The 23,958-nt window shown below is 45.3% G+C and overlaps 1 protein-coding gene across 1 annotated transcript in view; it reads left to right on the plus strand.

Annotated features, from left to right (window-relative positions):
• Nucleotides 1-23,958, plus strand: part of LOC142570290 (adipokinetic hormone/corazonin-related peptide receptor variant I-like) — a 194,705-nt gene that overhangs the window by 139,989 nt on the left and 30,758 nt on the right. The window contains exon 2 of the mRNA XM_075678684.1: nucleotides 14,908-15,124. Coding sequence (XP_075534799.1) covers nucleotides 14,908-15,124 — 217 coding nt within the window. The remainder of the gene's footprint in view (nucleotides 1-14,907; nucleotides 15,125-23,958) is intronic.

Here is a 23,958-nt window from a genome sequence, read left to right on the forward strand (position 1 = left end):
GTGCAAGTAATGGCCGCCTTGTCGAGTGGACGAGCTCATGAACTAGAGTTGGGCTTTCCCTTGCAACAGGCAACTTTAAAGAATCTTCAAAGTGTTCGCCGAAACACCCGGTTTAGTGGCAAAATCGGACATGATGTTCGCATTTCAAACGTAGGAGTTATAGTTTTAAATCATTAAAGAAACGGAGAAAAGGAAATGGTATGCAGTGATGCTATGCGGTGAGACTTTTGTGCTAGCGTCGACGCCCCCATTAAATAACCATGATTACTCTGCCAAAGTCAGCTGTTATTAAGGGCACCATAAACGTTGTTTAATATCTAATTCTCTGTATGCATAGACGTTTACTATTTTTTCTATACGCATTACTAAGAAAAATTCCTGCTTACAAGCGGAGTTGCTTTTGCGCAAGGAATGCAATAGCAGAACGTGTCCCGCATTGAATGTCGGTGCACATTACAGCATTTCTCGTGTTATTTCGTGACGATTTACATTCTGCTTACGCACGCGAGCTAAATGTCTTAGCTCCAGCTAAGACATTCCACAGACAACATGCTTTCGAAAGCGAAAGGGAAGGCATGGTTACGGCAACACACTGAAGGGCGCTTCAGATGTAAAAGCACCATGTCTCGTTCTAAATTTTGGCTGGGCTTGGCTAAAAATAATTCGGCTTTACTTGTGTGCGAGCAAGGTAGTTAGACAAGAAGCTGCGAAAGCACGTAGCTTTGCAGAAATAGCTATAGAGTTCGCGAAAAATGAACCGGACAGCATCAGCTTGATAAACAGAAATGGTTAGGGCCGCCTTTATAGCCTGCTTCCCGTAAATTCCGGCATACAATTGCTATTACCCTCACCTACTACAGTTTCCAATACAGGGCTGCATGAACACAATCGCGGCTACAAGTAGAAAATTTATTATAAAACAATATTCCATATGTTTTTCGCGTTACCAAGGCAGAATCGGACACTGACCGGTAAGATTTTCATTGGACCAAAAAAGATGGCTGTCATAAAAATAATGGTTGGTCTTTTAAATCTTTTAAGCTGAAATCAAAATTTTTATATAGTCAATGGACGTGGCATTAGTGGTACGCTGAGCCATGGTACGCTGAGATGTAACGTTACAGTTATTTAACGAAATGTAACGATCACATGTAATAATAATATTGCTTATATTTTCAGAACCGAATTATGCACGCACCTTCCTTTGGTATCTCTGTGTACACGAAAGAAGTCTTTACTCTATCATGCATGTGCAGCCTGCACAGACGGTGCTCTTATAGTGCCAGGCTTCACACAATCAGAGCTGAATTTCGCATCTCGTTCAATGTTCAGAGAGGCTCATATACCTCCCAACTATGTTTGTCGATCCGAGCGGCAGTGGTCGCGCTTGAGAGAACATACTCTGCCGTGGTAAGTATAATGCATCAAACTCAAACCTGTGCTCATTAGGAGTTATAAGGCTGGCAAGTGGGCAATTTGTTGCAGATGTTTGATGGGTACTACCCTATGACACCCCCACATTCGAGACGTAGAGTCCTGATGTGGCATGAAGAGACTCGGGCAGCCAAACTGTAACAATAGTTATGCACGTCAGCTCTAGTGTGGGCCATCGAAGTTGTGTTAGGGGGGATCATGGTCACTACTCCTCGCACGGATTTGGCGGCCTCGGTACCTTTGTGAACCGTGGTCATATCGTTGACATTTGAATCCCCTTCGAGGGTTTGAGATGCAAGGCCGGACGCGTATATATTAATATATCCTGTCTCGATCGTACCGGTAAGAACACTGGATTCGAATGTTAGCATGAGAGGTTTGGCTGCAATTTCTTTGTTTTCTCCCCTCAACTTTATTCTTTGGACATTATTCAGGTTCTCGCCTCTCCATCCTTCTAAAATCTCTTCCTCAGTCGGTTCAATAAAGACGCCTTCTGAAAGGACACTTAAACAGTGTTCATTGCACGTATGTGTAGTGCGCGAGACTGGTCCGTGGTAATGAAATGAAAAGAAAAGAAAAGAATGACATACAGGGCGGGCGCAGAGGTCAATCTCTTGCTAAATGGAAGACAACGACACCGAAGAGCGTGAGGCACGAGAACGCGCGGCGCAAGAAGATTAAATAACAGTAAATTAATACAATTGGAATAACACACAGAGTTTCCAGGGGCTAATAACCTGTGAAGACAGAACTCCGAAAATCACCATTGAGGCAAAGACAAATCGGCAGAGCAGCAGAAAAGCGAGGAGCACTGGTAGAAGGGGGAGGGTGGAGGTGGTGAGAGTTTCAGAAGCGACGCAAGGGCGAACATCGACAACCGGATTGGGAGCTGAAGACGGTTTCCAGACCCCACTCTGCAGGACTTCACCCGACCGGGACCTTCGGCCAACCCCTTCCCAGGCGTCGAAACTCTACCCAATCACTGCCTGCTGCCCGAGGCCGGCGAACTCCCGCGCCCGCAGACAGAGCACGAGCAATCGAACGGCGGATCCGAGTTTTCGCCTAGCTATCTGGCCGGAACGTCGCTTCTATCTGCAAGTGCTGCCAAGCCGCCTGCGTCCCATCTCCAAGCCGGAGATGCTACGCTCTGGTCGCCCGTTGATCGGTCAACGTCATCGACCTTTTGGTGAGGCTAACGCCGCTTCTTTTTTCGCCTTGCCTCCACCACTCCACGTCGAACTGTTGCCTGCGATCACACTCGTGGGCTGCCCTAACTCCCGTGCTGTAGATACTGTTCTAGCTTTGGGTGTAGTGGTTTCTTGCTGCGAATTTTTATTGAGTGTTTACTTCATAAATTTCCTTTTCAGCACGAGTTGCGTTAAATTTGTTGTGTATGTTTTGCCATCTGAAACATTAAAGAAAGGAAAGAACATGCATCAAAGTGCGGCGTTTGGCTACGGTCACCGGACGTCCTCAAGTGACACAAAACAGAAAAGCTTTTTGTACCGCTTCTTGCCGCGTAATTCCAAAGTAAGGTCACCCCTGGCCATCTTCGTGGCTTTGTATCCTGGCCCTAGCGAATCTGTAAGAGATTTTTCTACGAAATTATTCTCTCTGACTTTTCTGTCTTGTCACTGGGCACAATATGGTATTTGAGAAAGGTTTCTTTTTGTTTGCCAAAGAACTGGAAAACGTGATCGGTACGCCCTCTTTTCTGCAGACGGTCGTGAAGTCCAGGGAATTGTCCTGCTATATACATATGCCAGTATTCAGCAGAGGTGCGAGCCAGCCACCACGGGGCCCAACAAGGGGACGCGACAGGATTATGTTCTGTGTGCACCAGTTGTACAGCTCTGCTATAATCCAATATGCATAGCCAAGGGTGGTTACGATACACAAGGTAAACCTTCGCCGCCTGGAAATTTGCGATTGAGAAGTGATGAGAAGAAAGGAAAGATTGAAAGTGAGATAGAAAAATGAAGATTGAAGAGGAGGACCGGAACAGGCGAATACCGATTTCCTCCAGATGGGTCAGTCTGGAGGCACCGTCTATATGAAACAGAGGCCAAAGAGGTGTGTAGCCTCCGCCGGGATGTCTAAAGGTTCGAACAACTGCCATCGACTCAACCACCACGGTTCTCCATTCTCCAGACACAGCTATGCCACGCCCGGCCACACGCGCAAGGGTCCAAGCTACATGTGCTGGGCTACACAGTGTCACAGCACGCCAAATGCCTGCTTACGCAGACGCCCATGCGGGGGCCACTTGCAGCAGCAGCAACCAGCAGTGACAACTTGTATCTACTCATCCTAAGCTTTACTTTTGTTTTCAAAGGTTCGAGCGTGATGCTACAAGGAACCATTATGCGACAGCGATATTAAGATAGCTCGACAATAACTGCTAAGCGCAGTAAAAAAGGTGCTCAGTATCTGACCGTGACGGCTGCACACTACAAAAGCTTACACCTTTTGGGGCGTATCTTTGTCCCACAACAATAATAGACATATGTCTTGCTCGCGTTTCCTTTCTTGAAAAATCTGCTTTCGGTATTTTCCTGTCAACAATAATATGCCTCACTGATAAGGCGCATGGCAATCGTGTCCTTTAAATAACGGCCGCGCTGCGTTTAAGAATGCAGATGGCGGCTATTGTTGCGGTGCAAAGATACGCCTCAAAGCGTGTAAACTATTAAGCACGTGGTATAAGAAGGAAATTCTCACGACGAACTTCGCATGTCAGAAAAGGAAGAGAGGGAAAAGGATAAACAAAAGGCAGGGATGTTAACGAATATTTAGCCCGCTTGGCTACTCTGCACTGGGAAAAGGAAAAAGGACAAAGGAAGAAGTAAGAGAAGACGCGTCAGATAAAGAAGCGGTGACACGACACAGAATCTTTGCTGGCTTACCCTACTTGGAACGAAATACAGGCGGACGCCGCCGCTCATGCACCCGGTTGCTCTCAGTGTTACCTGTACCTGCTTCGAAGTGCAACTGCATGACATGCCTGTTGAGAACTATTCAAGCCTTGTACGTAGTATGGCCGAGTCTCTAGATGGTTTATCTAGAAATCTTACACGAGACGGACTTTTTCCCTTGGATGTCGATAGTTTGCTCCATATAACTTAGGCTTTATAGAATATTGTAAGAACGTGAGATGAACGCAGTACGCTAGGTGCCGTCCTCCAAACACTCACGGCATGAGAGGGCCGGAAACATTAGTCTATTAGTATCTCTGCACATCGGCGTGAAACAGCGCAAGGCAACAAAGCATGTCCCTGAGTAAAGAAGCACAAGCGCTCAGAGTAGTTCTTTCTTCTTAGCGCCTCTTTAATTTTTTCTCTATAATTATTAGGTTCCCACAGTATCCTAAAAAGAATATGTACCTTAAAACACATGGTTCCAAGCCCAGAAAATAAATCGATGTGACTTACTTGAGGAAGACGTCAAACTACAATTGTCTTCTTTTTTGTTTACATGCTTTCTTTTGTAATTTCTATACTAGCCTGCACAGGGAACGGGCTTGCAATCAGTCTGATTAAGTTAGAAAAGTGAAATTGCATTTCCTTTGGGAAGAGGGAGCCAGCGTTGTGAAGCTGCCTATTAAGAATCTGAGCTGCACATTTTTTTTTCGACCGCTGATGTTTCATAGATGATATTCCGCAAGGAATGCAAAATCGAAATAGCGGAGACATTATGCAAATACATAAGAATTACGAAGGAAGAGTGTTAGGCGTAACAAAGACCTGGCGGCAACATGCGTAAATCCTTCTCCGCGGGTCCAAAAACTTTTCTGTGAAATTCAAAAATGAAATTTGATATTGCGTTTCTGATATGATTAGAAAATTTCAGCAGCGATATTATGGAGCAAATGTAGAGGCAGTAAATATAAATCAAATGCATTTCCGTCAGATTTGTGTGTGGACGCGAACAAAATTACCATTATATTACTGTCGGGAAAATCTTATCAAATTGTGAGATGAATTCCATTAGATTTAAGCTCTCTTCTACTTTGTTGGTCGGCCACATCAAAAGAAGCACTCTTAGGCTTGCGAGCTTATGAACATGAATGTATGGCGCTTTCTCCCTAAATACACGTACTATTCGGCGGCATGTAATAGACTGTTAACGTAGACATTTCAACATTTAAGAAAATAAGGTTTTGTAAGTTGAAATTAAAGACTTCGTACCAGCGTTACTTATCTTCAGAGCAACCATGCCCATGGCTCGATGGTAACAGTGGTGGTGGCAATTAGGCGGCATGATGGCTCGGGTGTGGTTCCCCCAGGATTGAATTCTGGTTAGAGGCACAATAGATTTGCTGTCAATTTCTGTAAAAAGAAAACAAAAAAATACGTGCTAATGATTACACACATGGTGATGATAATAGCACAGCCCGCGGGAGAGGCCACCAAAAGCTGTATGGGGTACCTTTGGCGGCTTTCGTTTTAAAATTACGCTGTAGCGACCCATTTTCGAAGCTCCGCCCATGCATTTACTAGGGGAGTTGAAAGAGTAAATTAGATTTGCAATGATGCAATTGAAATTCCGGTTCGCTCATATCACCATATATTGTTGCAATCGCTTTCGCAGGAAAAGAAAATTGCAGGCACATATCCTTATGACATTGTCATCTGTCTGAGACCATTATCGTCATTTGTGAGCGCGCTCAACACTCACAATTGTAGAGCAGCGAAGAAAGCACACGGTGTTTTATGGTGTTACGGTATGGTACTTAAGCTTACCCGCAGTGGTTGTTTAGTGGCTATGGTGTTGGGCTGCTAAGCACGAGGTCGCGGGATTGAATCCCGGTCACGGCGGCCGCATTTCGATTGGGCGAAATGCGAAAACAGCGTGCACATAGATAGGTGCACGTTAAAGAACCCCAGGTTGTCCAAATAACTTCCCCGCTTACTTACGCCTCGTAATCAAATTGTGGTTTTGGTGCGTAAAACACCACATTTTTAAAATTTTAATCTTCCTTCAACATTGTAGCTTCAGTCTGTCATTTATTAATCGCGTAAACGGCACAGTATAGTAATATAGGGGTGCTATAACGTAAAGGTATTCCAAATCGGCAATCAGCCGTCCGCGATTGGTCAAAAGCTTTTTTGGACCACCCCAACTTCACCTGTTTGTGACGCGATGTCACGAAAACCGTGAGCGCTTCCCCTCTGATATGACGTGTACACATTGATTATGCATGATTTCACCGAACGAAAGAAAAATGGTTATTTCTGATTCAACGCCTTTTTGCCATTAGCACTCGCCTATTGGTCAAAAGTTTTCGGTCTGCACCCACTTCACCTGCCTATCACGCGACGTCACAAAACCGCAAAAACTCACGCGTCAAAGTGACGTGTACGCATTAAAGATGCATTAATATGCCGAACAATACTGACTTTACTTCGGAATAGCCGCAGGCTGCACCGTTCCGAAATGAATAAAAGATTGCTTCCGCCGATCGCTCAGGCACTGGCTACTCACACCAGCCGGAGAGCATGGGTTTATTTGCGTATAATAAAGCTTTTTGCGTAGCCGTGTAATATTTTCGAGCACTTTCTGGACACTTACGACCTCGTTCTGCCAACTCTTCGTTGCTGAAAATCCGTTTTAGCGTCATTCTTAAGCTTCCGTTGCATGCCGCCGTGATTTTCGACCAGCCGCAGCAAGTTAACTAAGGGAAAGCGGACCAATCACAGACGCCGGCGCCAGCATCTTCATCCGGTTATCGGTTTTCAGTGCAGAGGCTCGGCCCCATAAAATCCCTCTCCACTTCAGCGTGCTCCTCGCCTCTTGTCAGTCAATTAGACAAGGCAAGCCGCTCAGTGTAGGCGATGTTATTCGTTTTCAAGCGAGCAAAAGTGACCTCCTATCAACGAGGAGAGCGTTTGATTGGTCTGTTCAGACAACTCTGCGGGAGACCACCTGATGCTTGCGTCGGCGGTTACGCAAATTTGACGTCAGGAGATTGGGATAAAAAGACATTGGAATAGTTTTACGTTATAGGGCCGTAGTTCAATGTACTCTTGGAGCACAATAACGAAATTTGTTCAAGAATCTACTACTTAACAAAGGTCCGTGCTTTGGGTTTTACAGGCACTGTTAACGGGAGCAGAAAGAATCGCATGAACTAACTCAGCAGCCGATTCTTGTTCTGCTAGATGGAATGGAAACCTTCAATAGCGCACGCTGTGCGCTGTTGAAGAGACCGGGAGAGCTTGATCTGAACTACAGCTGACCAGCCATCCCTTCCCCTGGTAGACCGAAGGCGGAAGACATAGGTTGCGTACATCAAAAATACAGTGTTGATGAAACGCTCAGTTTAAACCCTGAAAACAAAGCACGGTATTATGCAGTCTTTCGTCATTCTTCGGTTGCGCAGGAGGCAGTGGAGTTTAAATTTAATGGTCTCCAGCGATGTCTTTTGTCCTGCGTTACATTGTCGCAATATAGCGTAAACACACTTGGTAAACTAAATCTCTGCTCAAATTTCAATTTAAACGAGAGCAGAGGTGGGAGCAATTACCATGGTGGAAAGGTAAAAACTAAATTAAATCCTGAGGTTGTACGTGCCAGAACCACAATATAATTATGAGGCATAACGTAGTGGGGCGCTCCGTATTATTTTCAACCAATTAGGCTCCTGTACGGTGAAGGGGCTTTTTTGCATTTCGTGCCCATCAAATGCGTCCCCCGCGTCTGGGAACTGATCCCGCTCCCTCGTGTTTAACAGGGATGAGTAGATGGTGCTAGCAAGGCTATACGAGATTTCGAAGGGAACTAATGCGGGTTGTAGTGTCCTATTGGCACGGAGGAGCCTTTATTCAGTGCGAAAACACAGCGTAGCGTAGATTTCTTTGAAGGCATGCATTAATCCTCGCTGGTCATCCCTCTTTTAATTTCGTCTCAAGCGTCACCCTTTCGCCTCTACACCGCACGGCTGATACCGATCCCACACGCACCGGTCACGCTTTACCACGCTGCATGGGCATGCCAATTGAAAAAAAAAATCTATAGCGCGCCACCTACGCGCAAACGCACAACAGTGGTAAGCTTCGCTGTCCAGCGTCGGCTCCCGAGGCCAGTTCGATCTGGTCAGGAGAGCGCGCGTGGGCGGCTGCGGATAATAGGGTCGTCGACGGAGGCCTCCATCGACTAACGAGGCCTCCTGGCGGGGAACGCCCCGGTGCAATGTTTCACACAAAAAAAATAAGTTTTACAGCAAAGTTCTTCGACTCTAGTTGGTCGGGAGTTTTCGTCGGCTCGTGCTCATCAAAAAATTTTGCCGCCCCCTAGCGGCCGCGGCCACTCAGACATGCCTCAAACCGCAGCTGGAAAAGAGCTTTGTCGTTGAATTTCCGCGTAATAGAAACGTGTTTTCTCCTACACTCGAATTACACTCCGAAGCTATCCTGTCTGCAGCTTGTCGGCAGCGAATTTTCTGACGCAATTTAGTTTGGAAAATTCCGTTATTTCAACAAGGCACTTGCGCTTGGAGGAGCGCCTAGAAGGACGAGAACGTATGCTGCACTTCGGCAGACGTACGTGCGCGTGTGACGTACGTGTGCACGCAATGCATCTGTCCTTGATGCATGGGTGCTCAGCCCGTTGCATATGTGGCACAGCGTGCGCTAGATCGACAGTCTGTAGTTGTCTAACGTCGTCTAACGTCAGCTGGCGTGGTGTATTGTCGACAACAGCTTTGCTGTACGTCCACTTTGACAGGGTGAAATAAAGGCGGATTATTTTTCTTTTTCTCCACATTAACCTTACTCAGGAGTTTCCGATAGCTTCTCTAGATAATTTGGGCTGCTTATCAACAGTGTAACTTCCATCCTTACGATCAATTGAAACGTACCATTTAGATATTGTTCCTGCCACACACTCGGAAAGGTTCGGCAGCATGTTACACTCCTGTAGCACGGGAAGGCGAGAGCCTGCTGCACACGTGGTAGTGTACTAAGCTATACAATCGGAGGGTTCGGACTTTTTGCAGGACATAACGAGGTGCAGTGTGAAGGAAAACGTATGGCGCTTTACATCATCATCCTCCTCAACGACACATGCGAGCCCCATATGCACTACCTAAAGGTTCTTTCTTAATTTATTTATTTATTTATTTATTTATTCATTTATTTATTTATTACCTTGTTGCTTCTTTCTTCGTTCTTTCGTTCCTTGTTTCGTTCTTTAGTTCTCTCTTTCTCTCGTTTCTTCATTCATATTCAGCCATTGCATCTTTCCTTGCTTAATGGGGTATGAGCCATTCCTTATGATGATATTGTTTGTATCACTGGACTAGACACCGCTTTTTTCGGGTATGAGCCTTGCAACGAGCCACTTAAAGGGCAACTCCGGCGTTTCTTTAACCATGTTAGGATATTGTCATTTTCAAATGGTATTGACGGTCCTGTCACCTGCAGGGTGGTTCAGTTTGCTTGCAACTTCATAAATAATTTTAAATAACCAATAAACGAGACACCGAAACGGAAATGGGTAGCTGCTTCGTGTGAAGTCACAATGAGTGAATGACGTCAGGTCCTACACTACCATAATGTAAGCACGCAGAAGGCCTGCTGAACACGCAGTACACGTGGCGCTAACACCACAGAAGCGAAGCTGATGCTGTCTCCTGACGACACAGGGAGCTTTTACAGTTTCCGAACTATAGACAGCGGCGATTTAAGCGACGACTTCAGCGACAGGGGCGGTGTAGACTCTGACGTAGCAAACACAGGGTGGCCAGTAAAAAATCATGAGTCCGGGACGCAACCAATTTTTAAAACTCATTTTCAGGAAAAGTAATAGTCTTGCAGCCATATATTCTGGCACAAATAACCAGAATGCAAAAGAGAACATATATGCAAATTTCAGTAGCATTAGCGGATATCGAGAAGTCACCGAAGTTGCCCCTTAAGGCTTTCGGCTTAAAAAGGAAATCTCTGTTGTTTCCAGATACCGGGTGCTTCAACGAACACTTTCAAAAATGTTTAAAGGGTGCATGTGGCAGATAGCCCAATTCTAGTTCATGAGATGGTCAATTCGAAGAGGCGGACATTACTCGCACAAAAGTTGATATGCATAGTCGACTATTTCACAAAAATTTACTAATTCAATTTTTAACTAAATACATTATGGCACATATTGCAATTTCCAAATTCTTGCGGTTGAGTTCGCTAGGCCGATCCACTTGGAACGAATTCTCAGGATAACACCAGTTTCCAAATAACAATTCCCGACCTTTGCGAAGAAATGCACAGGCATTCCAGTTACTTTCCTAACAAAACGTCGTTTTATGCATTAAAGCAGAAATTTTAACTGGAACGCCAATGCATTTCTTCGCACAGTTCAGGAATATCTCGAAACTGGTGTCACCCAGAGAATTCGTTAAGAGTGGATCCGCCTCGAGAACTCCACGGGAGGAATTTGTAACTTGAAATGTGGGCCATAAGGTAATTAGTTAAGCACCTGATTAGTTAATATTTGTTAATTATTCGGTTACGCATTTCAATTCTTTGTGCAAATAATGTCCGCCTCTTCGAATAGACCAGCTCATAAACTAGAATTGTGCTATCTGTCACAGGCAAAGTTTAAAAATTTCTGAAAGTGTTCGCTGAAACGCGATATTTATTCGTCCTTGACGTTTTCAGTTTCAGCACTAGGGATAAAAGACGAACACTTTGTAAGGAGAAAAAAAACAGCAGTTCACGAAGCATCCTGTTAATCAGGTGATTTTACTGCCCCGAAGGATATGCCCAGTAAGTCATGCCGGCAAGATGTGCAAAGGCAAATAATGGATCATTCAGCACCACTAGTGCTAAATGTGTACAACTATTGGCATGGTCGTATTCTTTTCTTAGTGCGACAGAAGTGGTGTTAAGGCAGTTATCAAACTAATTGTTAAACCTAATAATACATGCGCAATAATCTATCCTTCTCTTAGTAATACTATGAAGAACATGCATTGAAAAAAAAAGAAATACATCGTCGGCGTATGCATCAATAGTACATAACTCGCACTAGTTCTGGATTGCGTTTGTATGTTTGGGAAGATGTAAAAGGGGCCTTGCTGTGACACTGGCTGGGGATCCATTTCGGGAACTATGAATTGTGGCATAGCATTCATGGCTAGAGCTTGTATTTGTGTTACTTGGTTGCTTGCTACTAAATTTTCCATATGATTATGCAGGTGGCTAAATAACTATATTGCTTTTGTTACCTTGAATTCTCGAATCAAAGTATCGAGCAAGCAGGCCTTCTGCCGTAGGGCCAAATGGGCCTGCTTAAACAGCGAATTTCAAGTATGAAGTGGTTTTAGCTCCCGTTTTCGGCGACCTTCAAGTTACCTTGAGCCATAAGCCACAGCCGTTTTCCGGGCTCTCAAACAAGAACATTCGGGTAAGTTGCGAGAACAAAACGAGATCATCCGCGCAAATGGTCAAAATAAGAAAATGCGGTTTCTCGCCTTCAACCATTCGTATACAGGACGGCATTACATACGTTAGTAACTGTCTAAACAAGTCGCAAAAACTGTTCCTCCCGAGTCCTCTTTAACGTTGTTCACACTATCACTGAAGCTATGGTTTCTAGTACGCTGAAGTTTTATTTGTGATTTCCAAAAGCGACGTTCAAAAGACTGATGCAGGGCAGAATACACGTCATTGTCATCTTTTCGCGCTGACACAGGGTTGCCGGTGCTCTTTTGAACGCCAGCGGTGCGTGAGTTCTGCTGCTCAGGTTTTGCGTCGCCTCGAGAGATAGCGCTACGCTGCGTGGCGCCTCCTTCAGGCGCTTTTCTTCCAGCTGGGCAGAGTTCATATGGACCAGTGCGCAGTATGGCGCGCTGCAGTGCAGCGCTGTGGGGTATGGTGGGGTGTGCCATTGCGACCATATCACTACACCCATTTTAAGAGTGTAGCTAGTATCATCTCCAAGCAATTTGCTTTGCGAGTTACCATTTCATGCTTACGTCTACTCTCGGTTATGGGACAGCCAGCACTTTTTGTTTTTGTTTGAGGACGTGAAGTTGGATAGATTCCTAGATTTTGAAGAGACGGGGAGCTGAATGGGTTATTTGTTATTCCTTGTTTTTCAGCTGTCCCCAATGCATTTCCTTCGTACAGTCACTGCAAGTATGGAGGGCAGCTTCTCGCAACGTGCCTTCTCAGTTCCAAATATGACGTCGTTCTCTTGCAGAATTGAGCATTCAGCTTCGTACAAGAAATGGCGATCTCATACCTAGGGTTGATAAGATCATGGTTCTGGGGATGATTATTGAGTCGAACGGCTCCAACACGCTGACGATCCAGAAGATCATTGCCAAGACAGAAAATGCGGTACGCCTAGTGATGAGGGTGGCCAACAGGCAGACGGGGTTCAAGGAGGATAGTCTCATTAGACTTATGCGCGCATTTGTATTGTGTCACTTTACTTATGTGGCGGCCATGCACAAGTGGAAACCACAGGAGAACGAGAAGCTTGACATGCAGATTAGGAAGATAACGAAGAAAGTGTTGGGAGTGCCAATGTGCACCAGTACCGACCGACTTCTCCAGCTGGGAATTCATAATACCTTGGATGAGATAGCTGAGGCTCAGGAGAGGACGCAGATGGTGCGTCTCTCTACGACTAGCACGGGTCGGCAGATTCTGAGAGAGTTAGGTGTTCCTCAGGAGAAGATTTCGCAGCATCATGTCGGTATTCCCGTGAAGGTCCGTAATCGGTAGCACGTCAAGCCTGTTCCCAGGAACATGCATCCGGAGCGAAATGTTGGTAGAAGTAAGGCCAGGGGAGCTTGCCTGCTGAGACTCATTCGTGATGAGAATCAGAAGGTTGGCTTCGTCGATGCTTCTTTTAACGAGGAGAGAAAGGTGTTTACCATAGTTGTCGTGGACAATGAGGGCAGTGTCGCTGACGCTGCTACTGTTCGGACTGATAGGCCAGAGGTCGCGGAGCTAGCGGCTATTGCGCTCGCCCTGGTTGACAGGCGCAGGCCTTTTGTAAATAGCGATTCAGAGTCGGCTGTAAGGGCCTTTGAGAAGAGCTCGGTGGCTAAGGTTGCTTTTAAAATTATGCAGACAAGTGAGATCTCTCAATACTACTTATGTTGGTTCCCTGCTCACCTTGGGGTGATCGAGGGAGCCCCTCCGAATCTCAATGAGTCCGCTCATTAGGCAGCGCGAGATCTTACCCTCCACTCTGCCCCGCACAACGGCGTGGCGGTACTCCCCGAGAACAGAGAGTCCCCGTCCAGATACAATGAAATCACGAAGTATTGCCTTCTTAATCGCAGGGTTTACAGTTTGCCACGTCCTTTACTAAACAGGGCTCAGGCACTTACATTACGCTTACTACAGACTGGTACTTATCCTTGCCCACGGAGACTGAACATGTTTTATCCGGAGACGTATAAGAACCTTAATTCCAAGATTGTGGTGCTTTAGCCACGCTCGAACACATGCTCTGGTCTTGCGAAATAATTGAAGACTCGGCGATCAAGGATGCGTCCAGGTGGGAGGCTGCACTTCACAGCCCGGACCTGGATGAACGATTCTGGGCTGTCCAGCAGGCTCACGACTTGGCCGTGAGGCTTGGCCTTCCGGTCCCGACGTGGGAGCGGCCCGCTTAGTGGTTAATTATCACTACTTGCAGGACCAAATAAAGTTTTCCTTCCTTCCTTCTTGCAGAATCTTGCAATATCTTGGCTTGAATTGAAATGTGTGTTGTGCTATGACAGCTAATGTTCCATGAGTGGTAATACACGCTCATACACGCATGATCATACACGCTAGAGGCGCAATCACTGTACTGTAACGTAATTTTTTCGGTAACTGTTTATCAGGCAGCAGTCTGCTTCGTTTTCTTTTTTATTCCTTTTTTGTGTCACAGTTCCTTGCAATTTTTCTTTTTCTTTTTACCCATACTACATAGTTAGCGCGCATCAATTCTTTTGTTACGTGCAGCAGGCAATTGTGTTCTCACGATTGCACCTGCTGTTTCATACTCGCCAGGACTCATTGCTAAATGCTGCATTTGTCGTTTCGTTGTGGCTCGCTTGCTAAAAAAGTAACAATATTCAATGGTGTTCCCATTTGGAACTAGCATAGCCATTGATTTTCTGTATTTCGTAAGGCTTATACAGAACGCCCCAGGCGTGCGTACTCGTTCCCTCCTTCCCCCTGCTCACTCCCCCAACCCCACCCCCCGCAACAGACCATCTGTCATCTGTATTTTCAGCCATACTCCGTCGTTGTTACTTAAGGCATATCGAAGAACAAATCGCTAGTGTGGCGCATATCACACAAGCCCTGCCTTTCAGGTTCTCCTACAGTTAGAGAAGTCAATGCCTTGTTACTGGTAATGCCAGGTGCTGCGTCTTTAGTGACAATAGGCTTTTCTTCTGCCCTATCTGTCTCATGCACTTGGACTAGTTCTTCCAAACACTAAAGCTTAAGCAAACGCGTTTCATTGCAGGCATTCATCTTCCACGTGATGGAACATCCAGCGAGGCCGGGTTTCTACCAGTGCGTGACGTTCGCCTCGTTCCCTTCGCCGGCACACGAGAAGGTGTACAATCTGCTGTGCCTGCTGGTGCTTTACGGCGGGCCACTGGCCGTCATCGTGCTCTGTTATACTCGCATCTTCTGGGAAATACAGCGCCAGTCCAGGGAGGGACAAGGCAAGTTGCTTTGTTAGATGTCTTTGCGAGCCGAAGGTGTCTAATGAGGGCTCGTATTCACGGAAATTCTCTTAAGTAAGATTATTTTCGCATTCGCGGCTGCTCAGGCGAACAGCACTATGACAAGCAACTGGTGTAATAGCGGAACAATCGCCGCGGTGATCCAATCGCGGAATCCAGCCACGTAAGAGAAGTTTTATAATTACGAACCAAGGCCTGTATTTGCAAACTGTTGTTACGCTATAGAATTGTTCGTAAAAGTAAATTTCAGCTAGTCCTGGTGCTGAACATATTATTAACGAAGGCGGCTCGTTTATGGAAAATTTCAATTCCGAGCGAAAAGCTTTGTGAAGTCTTTAAGCATTTTTTTTCTTTTCTCCGACGGAAATAGTGATGACGTTGGCGGTTTTCCTAATCTTGTAGGTAAGTGTGGCAATAGTAGCAATACGTGAGGATAATAATCAATAGGCCGATTTCGGTGACAGGGGGATGATGCCAGTTTCTCCTTAATTGTCTCATGAGTGAAACAAATGCGCAACACTGCTATATGTTAAAACAATTTTGTACACATCACAAGGCCTGTTTTGTGAAACAGCACCATGAATTATTCAGCGTTCTTCGGTAAGTATTTTATTCACAACCAACCAATGTTATTTGTATGCACAACATATAATTAATAAATAGAAGCGCTGAGACTTGTAATCGTTTGATACCAGAATAAATTATTGGTTTTGCATTGATCTGTCGGAGATGATCGGCAACGTTAATATAATGGAAAATATATACTACGGTCTGTCTGTATTTGGTGATCGTAGATTATATATGTTATCATGATTATTATAAAGAACATCTGACATAAAGTATGAGCAGATGCATAGTGTAGCCAACCACCTATGTTGGCATGAAAGAGGTTGATTGAAGAACAGCACGTGCACCGACCGACTGACCCACCGACCGAAACCCTGCAAATTGGACAAAGTTCGCTGTAGAAGCGTGAACCGTTGGGCTAGTTGGTGCGACATACCAAGGTAAAATAGCACTGAATTGCCAACGAAAAGAACACAGACGGAAGAAACGCAGACACAAACAGGAAAGGGTCTTTCCTGTCTGATTATCTTTCATGTGTGTACCGGTGTTGCTTCCATCCGAGTTCCTTTCATAGGCAATTCAGCGCTTTTCTACCTTCAAATGGATAAAGTTCCTAAAGAATACTAATCGCATTAAAATCTTTCATCGGTAATCAACGAAACCTCGAGCCCTAGGCTATTCATACTTACGTACTATCGACTGTAACAGTAGTAGACACATTTCCGCTTCTACTAACACAGGATAAGTTCGACCATACTGTCATTCCTCTTGCGTTCCTTCCCCTCATAGCATTCGCAGCTGGGGCTTTTTATTGGGATCAGCGTTATTTGTCTGCTCCAGGTATTTTGAGCCGATCTATCTATCTATCTATCTATCTATCTATCTATCTATCTATCTATCTGTCTGTCTGTCTGTCTGTCTGTCTGTCTGTCTGTCTGTCTGTCTGTCCGTCTGTCCGTCTGTCCGTCCGTCCGTCCGTCCGTCCGTCCGTCCGTCCGTCCGTCCGTCCGTCCGTCCGTCCGTCCGTCCGTCTGTCTGTCTGTCTGTCTGTCTGTCTGTCTGTCTGTCTGTCTGTCTGTCTGTCTGTCTGTCTGTCCGTCCGTCCGTCCGTCCGTCCGTCCGTCCGTCTGTCTGTCTGTCTGTCTGTCTGTCTGTCTGTCTGTCTGTCTGTCTGTCTGTCTATCTGTCTATCTATCTAGCTATCCATCTATCTATCTATCTATCTATCTATCCCATCTTACGCCGGCAAAGTGGCCCAAGTCGTCCACAAGCGTGGGCCACTAGGCTCGTGGTCTTGATGCTGTCGTGGTCGTTGCACCGTCGGCATTCCAGCTTTGTCACTCTCGTCACGCCGTCTACACCCACCAAGGGACTCAGTTGTCTCATAGGGTGCGCCACTAGCTGTTTGCTCGTGTCATCATGCCATCAGGGTTGTTGTATCGTCGTCATTCCAGCTTCGTCATCAGACTCTCATCATTCCGTCGTCATAGCGCCATCGTCATCATACAGTCGTGATGCATTTCATTGATGAAATGCATCGCGACTGTATGATGACGATTGCATGATGCCACAGTCGTTACATCGCCTAAGTGGTTCAATTGACGTCTTTCCTTTTTCCTCATTCCATTCTATTCACTGCCTCGTTGTTGAACAGTCGTCATACTGTCATGCTCATGGGCGACCTTGGCGACCGAGTCCCATATCAAAGTAGGCCGATACCGGAGACAGTGTATGTCGCATATATCGAAAGCAACGGAAATCTCCAAGTAACCACTACAGATATTGAAGAAACGCGACTGCAGCAATATATGTCGCTAAATTGCTTGAATGCTAATTGTATTACCGTCGATAGTAATTGTAATATTGGTTCTGCATTCATTTTTGTATGTGCCTGCAAGTTTCTTATGTCGGTGTATGTGCTTCCTTTCCTGCTGCGATGTCTTATCGCAGCAGGAAAGGAATCGACTTCGTTCTCTTTCTTTCATCCTCAAGCCATTCCATGGTACACTAAAGAGACCTTTCTGCGCATCTCTACGGGACTGCACGGTAGTCGAGGCTGAAGAAGCGGCCGTCGCTCTAGCGGCAGCGGAAGGCTATCGGACTAGGTGGTCCTTAACAATACCAACTGACTCCCAAACAGCATGCCGAAACTACATGTTAGGCAGAATAGGTCACAGAGTGCTCCGCATGCTCCACTCTGAAGATCCCCACACACAAAACCCAGAAAAAGAACAACCAATTAGACACACGATAATGCGGACGCCGGGTCACACGCACGTGGAAGGCAACCGTGAGGTCGACAGGGTAGTTCGAGGATACGCTGCATACCGAGCACCCTCCGCCAATGACCTCGAGGAAACCGAGCCAGTCCCCAAAGAATACTCGGCTATGCTAAACCACTATAAGGGTAGCAGGAAGCGGTACCCCCCGCCGCATAGCTCTCTCACTAGAGAGGACTCCGTAGCTTTGAGGCTGTTACAGACGGGTGCATAACCGAACTTAAACACCCTCAGTAAAACACAACCCACACAGTACACTGACAAATGCCCATGGTGATAGGAAACACCCATGCTTTACCATATAACGTGGGCCTGCCAGAAAACAAATGCGGCACCAATAATACCAAACCCGAGTGCGGAGCAATGGGAAGGAATGCTCTCCAGCGACCGTCAGGACGTCCAACTAGGGCTGATCCGACGGACCCAGCTGGCAGCGGCATCCAGCGGAGCCCTGGACTAGGGGCAGACCGCCATTGATGAGAAGATGGAAGGCACCATCTGACTCCGCAAAATTCATAAAATTTTCTAGAGCTCAATAAACGTTTTTCCTCCTCCTCCTCCTCTGTGTTAATGAGCTTGATAGTATAATTACCTTGCCAAATGGTGGTTCCAAGAATACACTAGTAAGGCTTGCATAATGAGCTTCAAACATAGTATTTAATTATGAGAAAATGAGGTGGCATAACTTCATTTTGTAGCAAATGGTGAATTATTTCCGGCATTTTTGTTTTTCTTCACTCAAGAGTTGGTTCTGTCTCACTGCCAAAGCATATTTTCGCTAACTTTCGAAGGTTACGGTTCTTTGCATCTTTGTTTATCTTTCTCTCTCTTTTCTTTTTTGCTTCAGTCCTTGATTGTCCTCACTCTGCCATCCTCGCTGTTCGTGGTGGTTGTCACATGAACGTCGCCCATGAGTCCCCCCAAATTAGCGGTGAATGCGGACCTATGGAGCAATCTCTAGCCTCACCCAGTTTCACACTCGCACCAAAGGCGGCGACGTGCTGGCGGCGCTCGGCTACACCGGGCTCATTAGCGCCAGCTCGTTACACAAACGAGACTTTTGCGAGTTTTATTTCTCGTGTGCAACGTGATATATCGCACTGACGGCTGGTCTCGCAGATGCAGGGAAGTTTCAGGCCGCTAGGGCCTTGGTTTCGTGCTCTCACGGATGCTTCAGCGACCGGAACTATATGTCATCATGCATTAAAAGTGTTGGCGCGTTGATACTTTTACGTCCAGTACTGCCTAGCTATTTGGTTCAGTTATCTTGTGTTTTAACACATCATCGTATGCTGTAATTGTTTTGGACTAGGTTGTAAAAAACCTTTACACATAATTACGAAAACGATAAAAAATAGGATATACGGCTTTCTTTCGAAAGTTCCGTCGTGATGGGAATAACTTCGCAAAGAAGAGGTAACTCGTGAAATTTTATGGGCCGTGGTGAGTCGGTCGGCTGGTAGACGAAAGTTTCAAGCGTGCTTAAAAGAAATATAGGTTATCACACAGGCAGACACTCATCGTGATCTTCATTGCGTTTATCATTCGGATGATTCGAGGATACTATGGCACAGGCTGTAAGAGTTGGGGTCGGGAATGTCGTCGTCCGGCTCATCCACGCTAAGGACGTTGTTGAAGGAAGGAACTTCTCCTAATCGAGAATGAGGATCGCACGGGATTTATTTACAATATCTACATGAAGAGTGGACAACCTTAAATTTCATAGGTCTAGCATGACTGAAATGAAGCACACCGAGGAGCCAAAAACGACTACTTAAACCACTTCTGTCCTCCTTAGATCCCTAGGCCAGGAAAAACTGCTGTCTATCCTTCGTCCAATCGGAGCGACCAAAGTCGTCGAAGGACCCACCTTTGAAGGCGAGGGTTCACAAACTCACTCCCGCACTTTTGTTTCACTGAACACACCGAAAAGGGTGGGGCCTCGTAGACAGGGGTTGTCACGCTTGACTCTAGCTTGCACGTCTTGGTTCCTGAGCTGACAAGGCAGTTAGCTGACGCCTCTGTCAAACGACCGTGACGATCACCGGATTCCTGGGGGGAACGCCGTAAAGCACCCTTTTCCAGGACTTTTCTTGTTCCCATTGGACTGTGAAGGCGACACCGAACAAGCTAGCAATACTTGGTCCGCCAAACACGTATCGCCTTGCGACGCAGGCAGTCTGTCCCAAGGAGCGGCATTGTTGACTTCACGAAGCGATTCGTCGCAGCAGGCTAGAAGGTCGCAACCACCGCTTGCCGATCGTAAGGAGCCACAACCTCGATTGCATGTGCGTGTAGTGTGTGTTTGTGTGTGTCTATGTGTATGTGCGTGCGAAAGTGTGTGGAAGAGAAAGTTTCTCACCTAGTAATCACCATCACCCTATATTTAAGTCCACTGCAGGACAAAGACCTGCCCCAGCGATCTTTCATTACTTTGTCTTCCGCTAGCTGATTTAAACTTGCATGTGCAAATTTCCTAATTTCATCACACTATCTAGCTTTCTTCCGTCTTGGACTGCAGTTCTCTTCAATTGGCACCCATTCTGTAACTCTAATGCTCCACCGTTTATTTCCACAACGCGTTACAAGGCTTCCCAGCTCCATTTTTTTTCCTAATGTCAACTCGAATATCGCCTATCCTACTTTGCTCTCTAATCCACACCGCTCTCTTCTTGTCTATTAACGTTACGCCTAACATTTTTCATTCCATCGCTCTGTGGGCAGTCCTTACCTTGTTCTCGGGCTTCTTTGTTAACGTCCAAGTTACCAACCCATATGTTAGCACCGGTAAAATGCAGTGATTGTACGCTTTTCTTTTCAATGACAGTGGTGAGCTCCCAGTCAGGATTTCGCAATGGCTGTTTCATAGTCCTCATTTTGTCCTCTGTTAATTTACCTCTCATGATCAGGGTGCCCTGTGACTAATCGAACTAGATAAACGTACTCCTGCAAAGACTTTAGAGGCTGACTGGCGATCATGAATTCCTCTTTCCTTGTCAGGCTATTGAACATTATCTTCGTCTTGTACATATTATTCTTCAACCCCACTCTTGCACTTTCTCTGCTAATGTCCTGAATCAGTGGTTGTAATTTGCCCCCAGTGTTGTTGAATAGGATAACATTATCTGCAAACCCAAGGTTGTTGAAATATTCGCCATTGATCCATACTCCTAAGCCTTCCCAGACTAATAGCTTTAATACTAAGCACTCAGCGAATAGCATTGAGGATATTGTGTCTCCTTGCCAGACCCCTTTCTTGATAGGTAAGTTTCTACTTATTTTGCGAAGAAACATGATGGTGGTGGAATATTTGTGGATATTTCTCAATATTTTCACATATGCCTCCTGTTCTCCTTGATTACGCAATGTCTCCATGGCTGCTGGTATGTCTCCTGAATCAAATGTCTTTTCATAATTTATGAAAGCCATTTAGAGAGGATTATTGTACACTGCAGATGTCTTAATAACATTGCTGATGTCATGGATGTGATGGATGGTAGAATATCCCTTCCTGAAGCCAGCCTGTAGTCTTTGTTGATTGAGGCCAAGAGCTGCTCTTATTCTATTAGAAATTATGTTGGTGAATATGTTATGCAGACCTGGAAAAAAACTAATGGGCCTATTATTTTTCAAACCTTTAACGTCTCCCTTTTTATGGATTAGCTTAATGTGGGCATTCTTCGAGTTCTTTGGAACCGTTGAAGTCGTCAGCGATTTCGTATAAAGGGCTGCAAGCTTTTCAAGCATCATATCTCCTCCATCTTTGATTAAATCGACTGTTATTCCATCTTTTCTTGCCGCTTTTACTAGGTTCATGTCTTGCAAGGGGCTTCTAACTTCATCCCTAGTAATATAAGGTGCCTCTGTATCCTGTTCCTTACTACTTCGAACGGAAGTAGCCTGGCTGGTCTGAATAGTGTACAGGCTACTGTAGAATTCTGCTGCTTCAACTGTATAATTGAAATTTATGATGACATTGCCCTTCTTATATTTCACGGCATACATCTTGGCCTGTGCTGTGTCAAATTATTATTTCACTGATTTCATGCTGCGACCATTTGTTTACAGCTTCCTGAATCTTCCCAATGTTATAATTTCGAGTAGCGCTTACTTTCTTCTTATTTATCAGCTTTGACAATTTCCCGCTTTTTCAACTCTTTATTAGGTTCTTTTTTACTTGGCAATGCTTACCTACTGGTTGGCTTGGTGTCTGACCACCGTCTTCAATTGCTACTTCTGCGAATTCATTCCTTGCCTCTGTGTTATCTTCGTCTTCCTCTTCTAAAGCTGCATATTTGTTTGCGAGCACCAGCCTGAATTCCTAGTAATGACCAAACACAGTTCCACACGAAGAAGCATTTCGACTGGGCCATGGAAAGTGCATCTGTAAAAAAAGGGGATATCACTTCAGTAAAAATTTATTTGGTAAAAGAATAATTCTTAGTACTATGTTTGCCGAATGATCCTCAACTACAAAGTCACTTCAGCCTGTAGAACATCTACATACTATGCAGGCTGTATCAAAGAACACTTTCAAAAATTCTTAAATGTTGCCTGTGGCAGAAAGCCCAATCCTAGTTCATGAGCTTGTCTACTCAGAAAGGCGGCCAATAATTGCACAAAAAGTTGAAGTGCAAAGCCGGCTAATCAACAAAAAAATTTATAATCAAGTTTTTAACTAATGACCTTGTGGTCCATTATTCAACTTAGAAATTCTAGCCGTGTGGTTGGGAAGGCACTTTCAACGAATTCTCAGGATGAGACCAGTTTCGAGATATTAATTCCCGAACTTCGCGGAGAAATGCATCGGCGTGCCAACTACTTTCTTAACGAAACATTGTTTCATGCATTCACGCAAAACAGTAACTGAAACGCCAATGTTTTTGTCTGCAAAGTTCAGGAATTATTATCTTGAAGCTGCTGTCATCCTTAAAATTCGTTCAAAGTGCCACCTTGCCAACTCCACGGCTAGAATTTGTAAATTGCAATATGGGCCATAAGGTAATTACTTAAAAACTTGATTAGTAATTTTTTGTTGATTAGTCGATTGTACATTTCAACTTTTTGAGCAAGTAATGGCCGCTTTTTGAGTAGACAAGGTCATGAACTAGAATTGGGCTTCCCCCCCCCTCCCTGCCACAGGCAACTGTCAAGAATTTTTAAAGTGTTCGCTGAAACACCCGGTATAGTGGCAAAATCGGACAGGATGTTCGCATTTCAAACGTAGGAGTTATAATGTTATATCATTACAGAAAGTCCTAGAAGATGGAATGCAGTGATGCTATGCGGTGAGACTTTTCTACTAGCGTCGATGCCCCATTAAGTGACCATAATTACTGTGCCAAAGTCAGCTGTTATTAAGTCCGCCATAAAGGCTGTTTAAGATCTAATTCGATGTATGTGTCGGCGTTTACTGTTTATTCTTTAAGCAATACTATCTAAGGAAAGTTACCGCGTACAAGCGGAGTTGCTTTTGCCGCAACGAGTGGAATAGCAGAACGTGTCCCGCATTGAATGTCGGTGCGCGTTACAGCATTTCCCGTACTATTTCGTGACGATTTAAATTTTGATCGCGCACGCGAGCTGAATGTCTTGGCTCCAGCTAAGACATTACACAGACGAAATGCTTCCGAAAGCGAAAGCGAAAGCACGGCTACGGCAACACACTGAATGGCGCTTCAGGTGTAAAAGCGCCATGTCTCTTTCTAAATTTTGGCTGGGCTTGGCTAAAAAGCATTCGGCTTTACTTGTGTTCGAGCAAGGGAGTTAGACAAGAAGCTGCGAAAGCACGTAGCTTTGCAGAAATTGTTTTAGATTTCGCGAAAAATGAACCGTGCAGCATCAGCTTGATAAACAGAAATGGTTAGGGCCGCCCTTGTAGTCTGCTTCCCTTGAATGCCGGCGTACAATTGCTATTGCCCTCACCTACTACAGTTTCCAATACAGGGCTGCATGAACACAACTGCGGATACAAGTTGA

The sequence above is a fragment of the Dermacentor variabilis genome, chromosome 2 (assembly GCF_050947875.1).
Source record: "Dermacentor variabilis isolate Ectoservices chromosome 2, ASM5094787v1, whole genome shotgun sequence".
Classification (NCBI taxonomy): Eukaryota; Metazoa; Arthropoda; class Arachnida; order Ixodida; family Ixodidae; genus Dermacentor; species Dermacentor variabilis.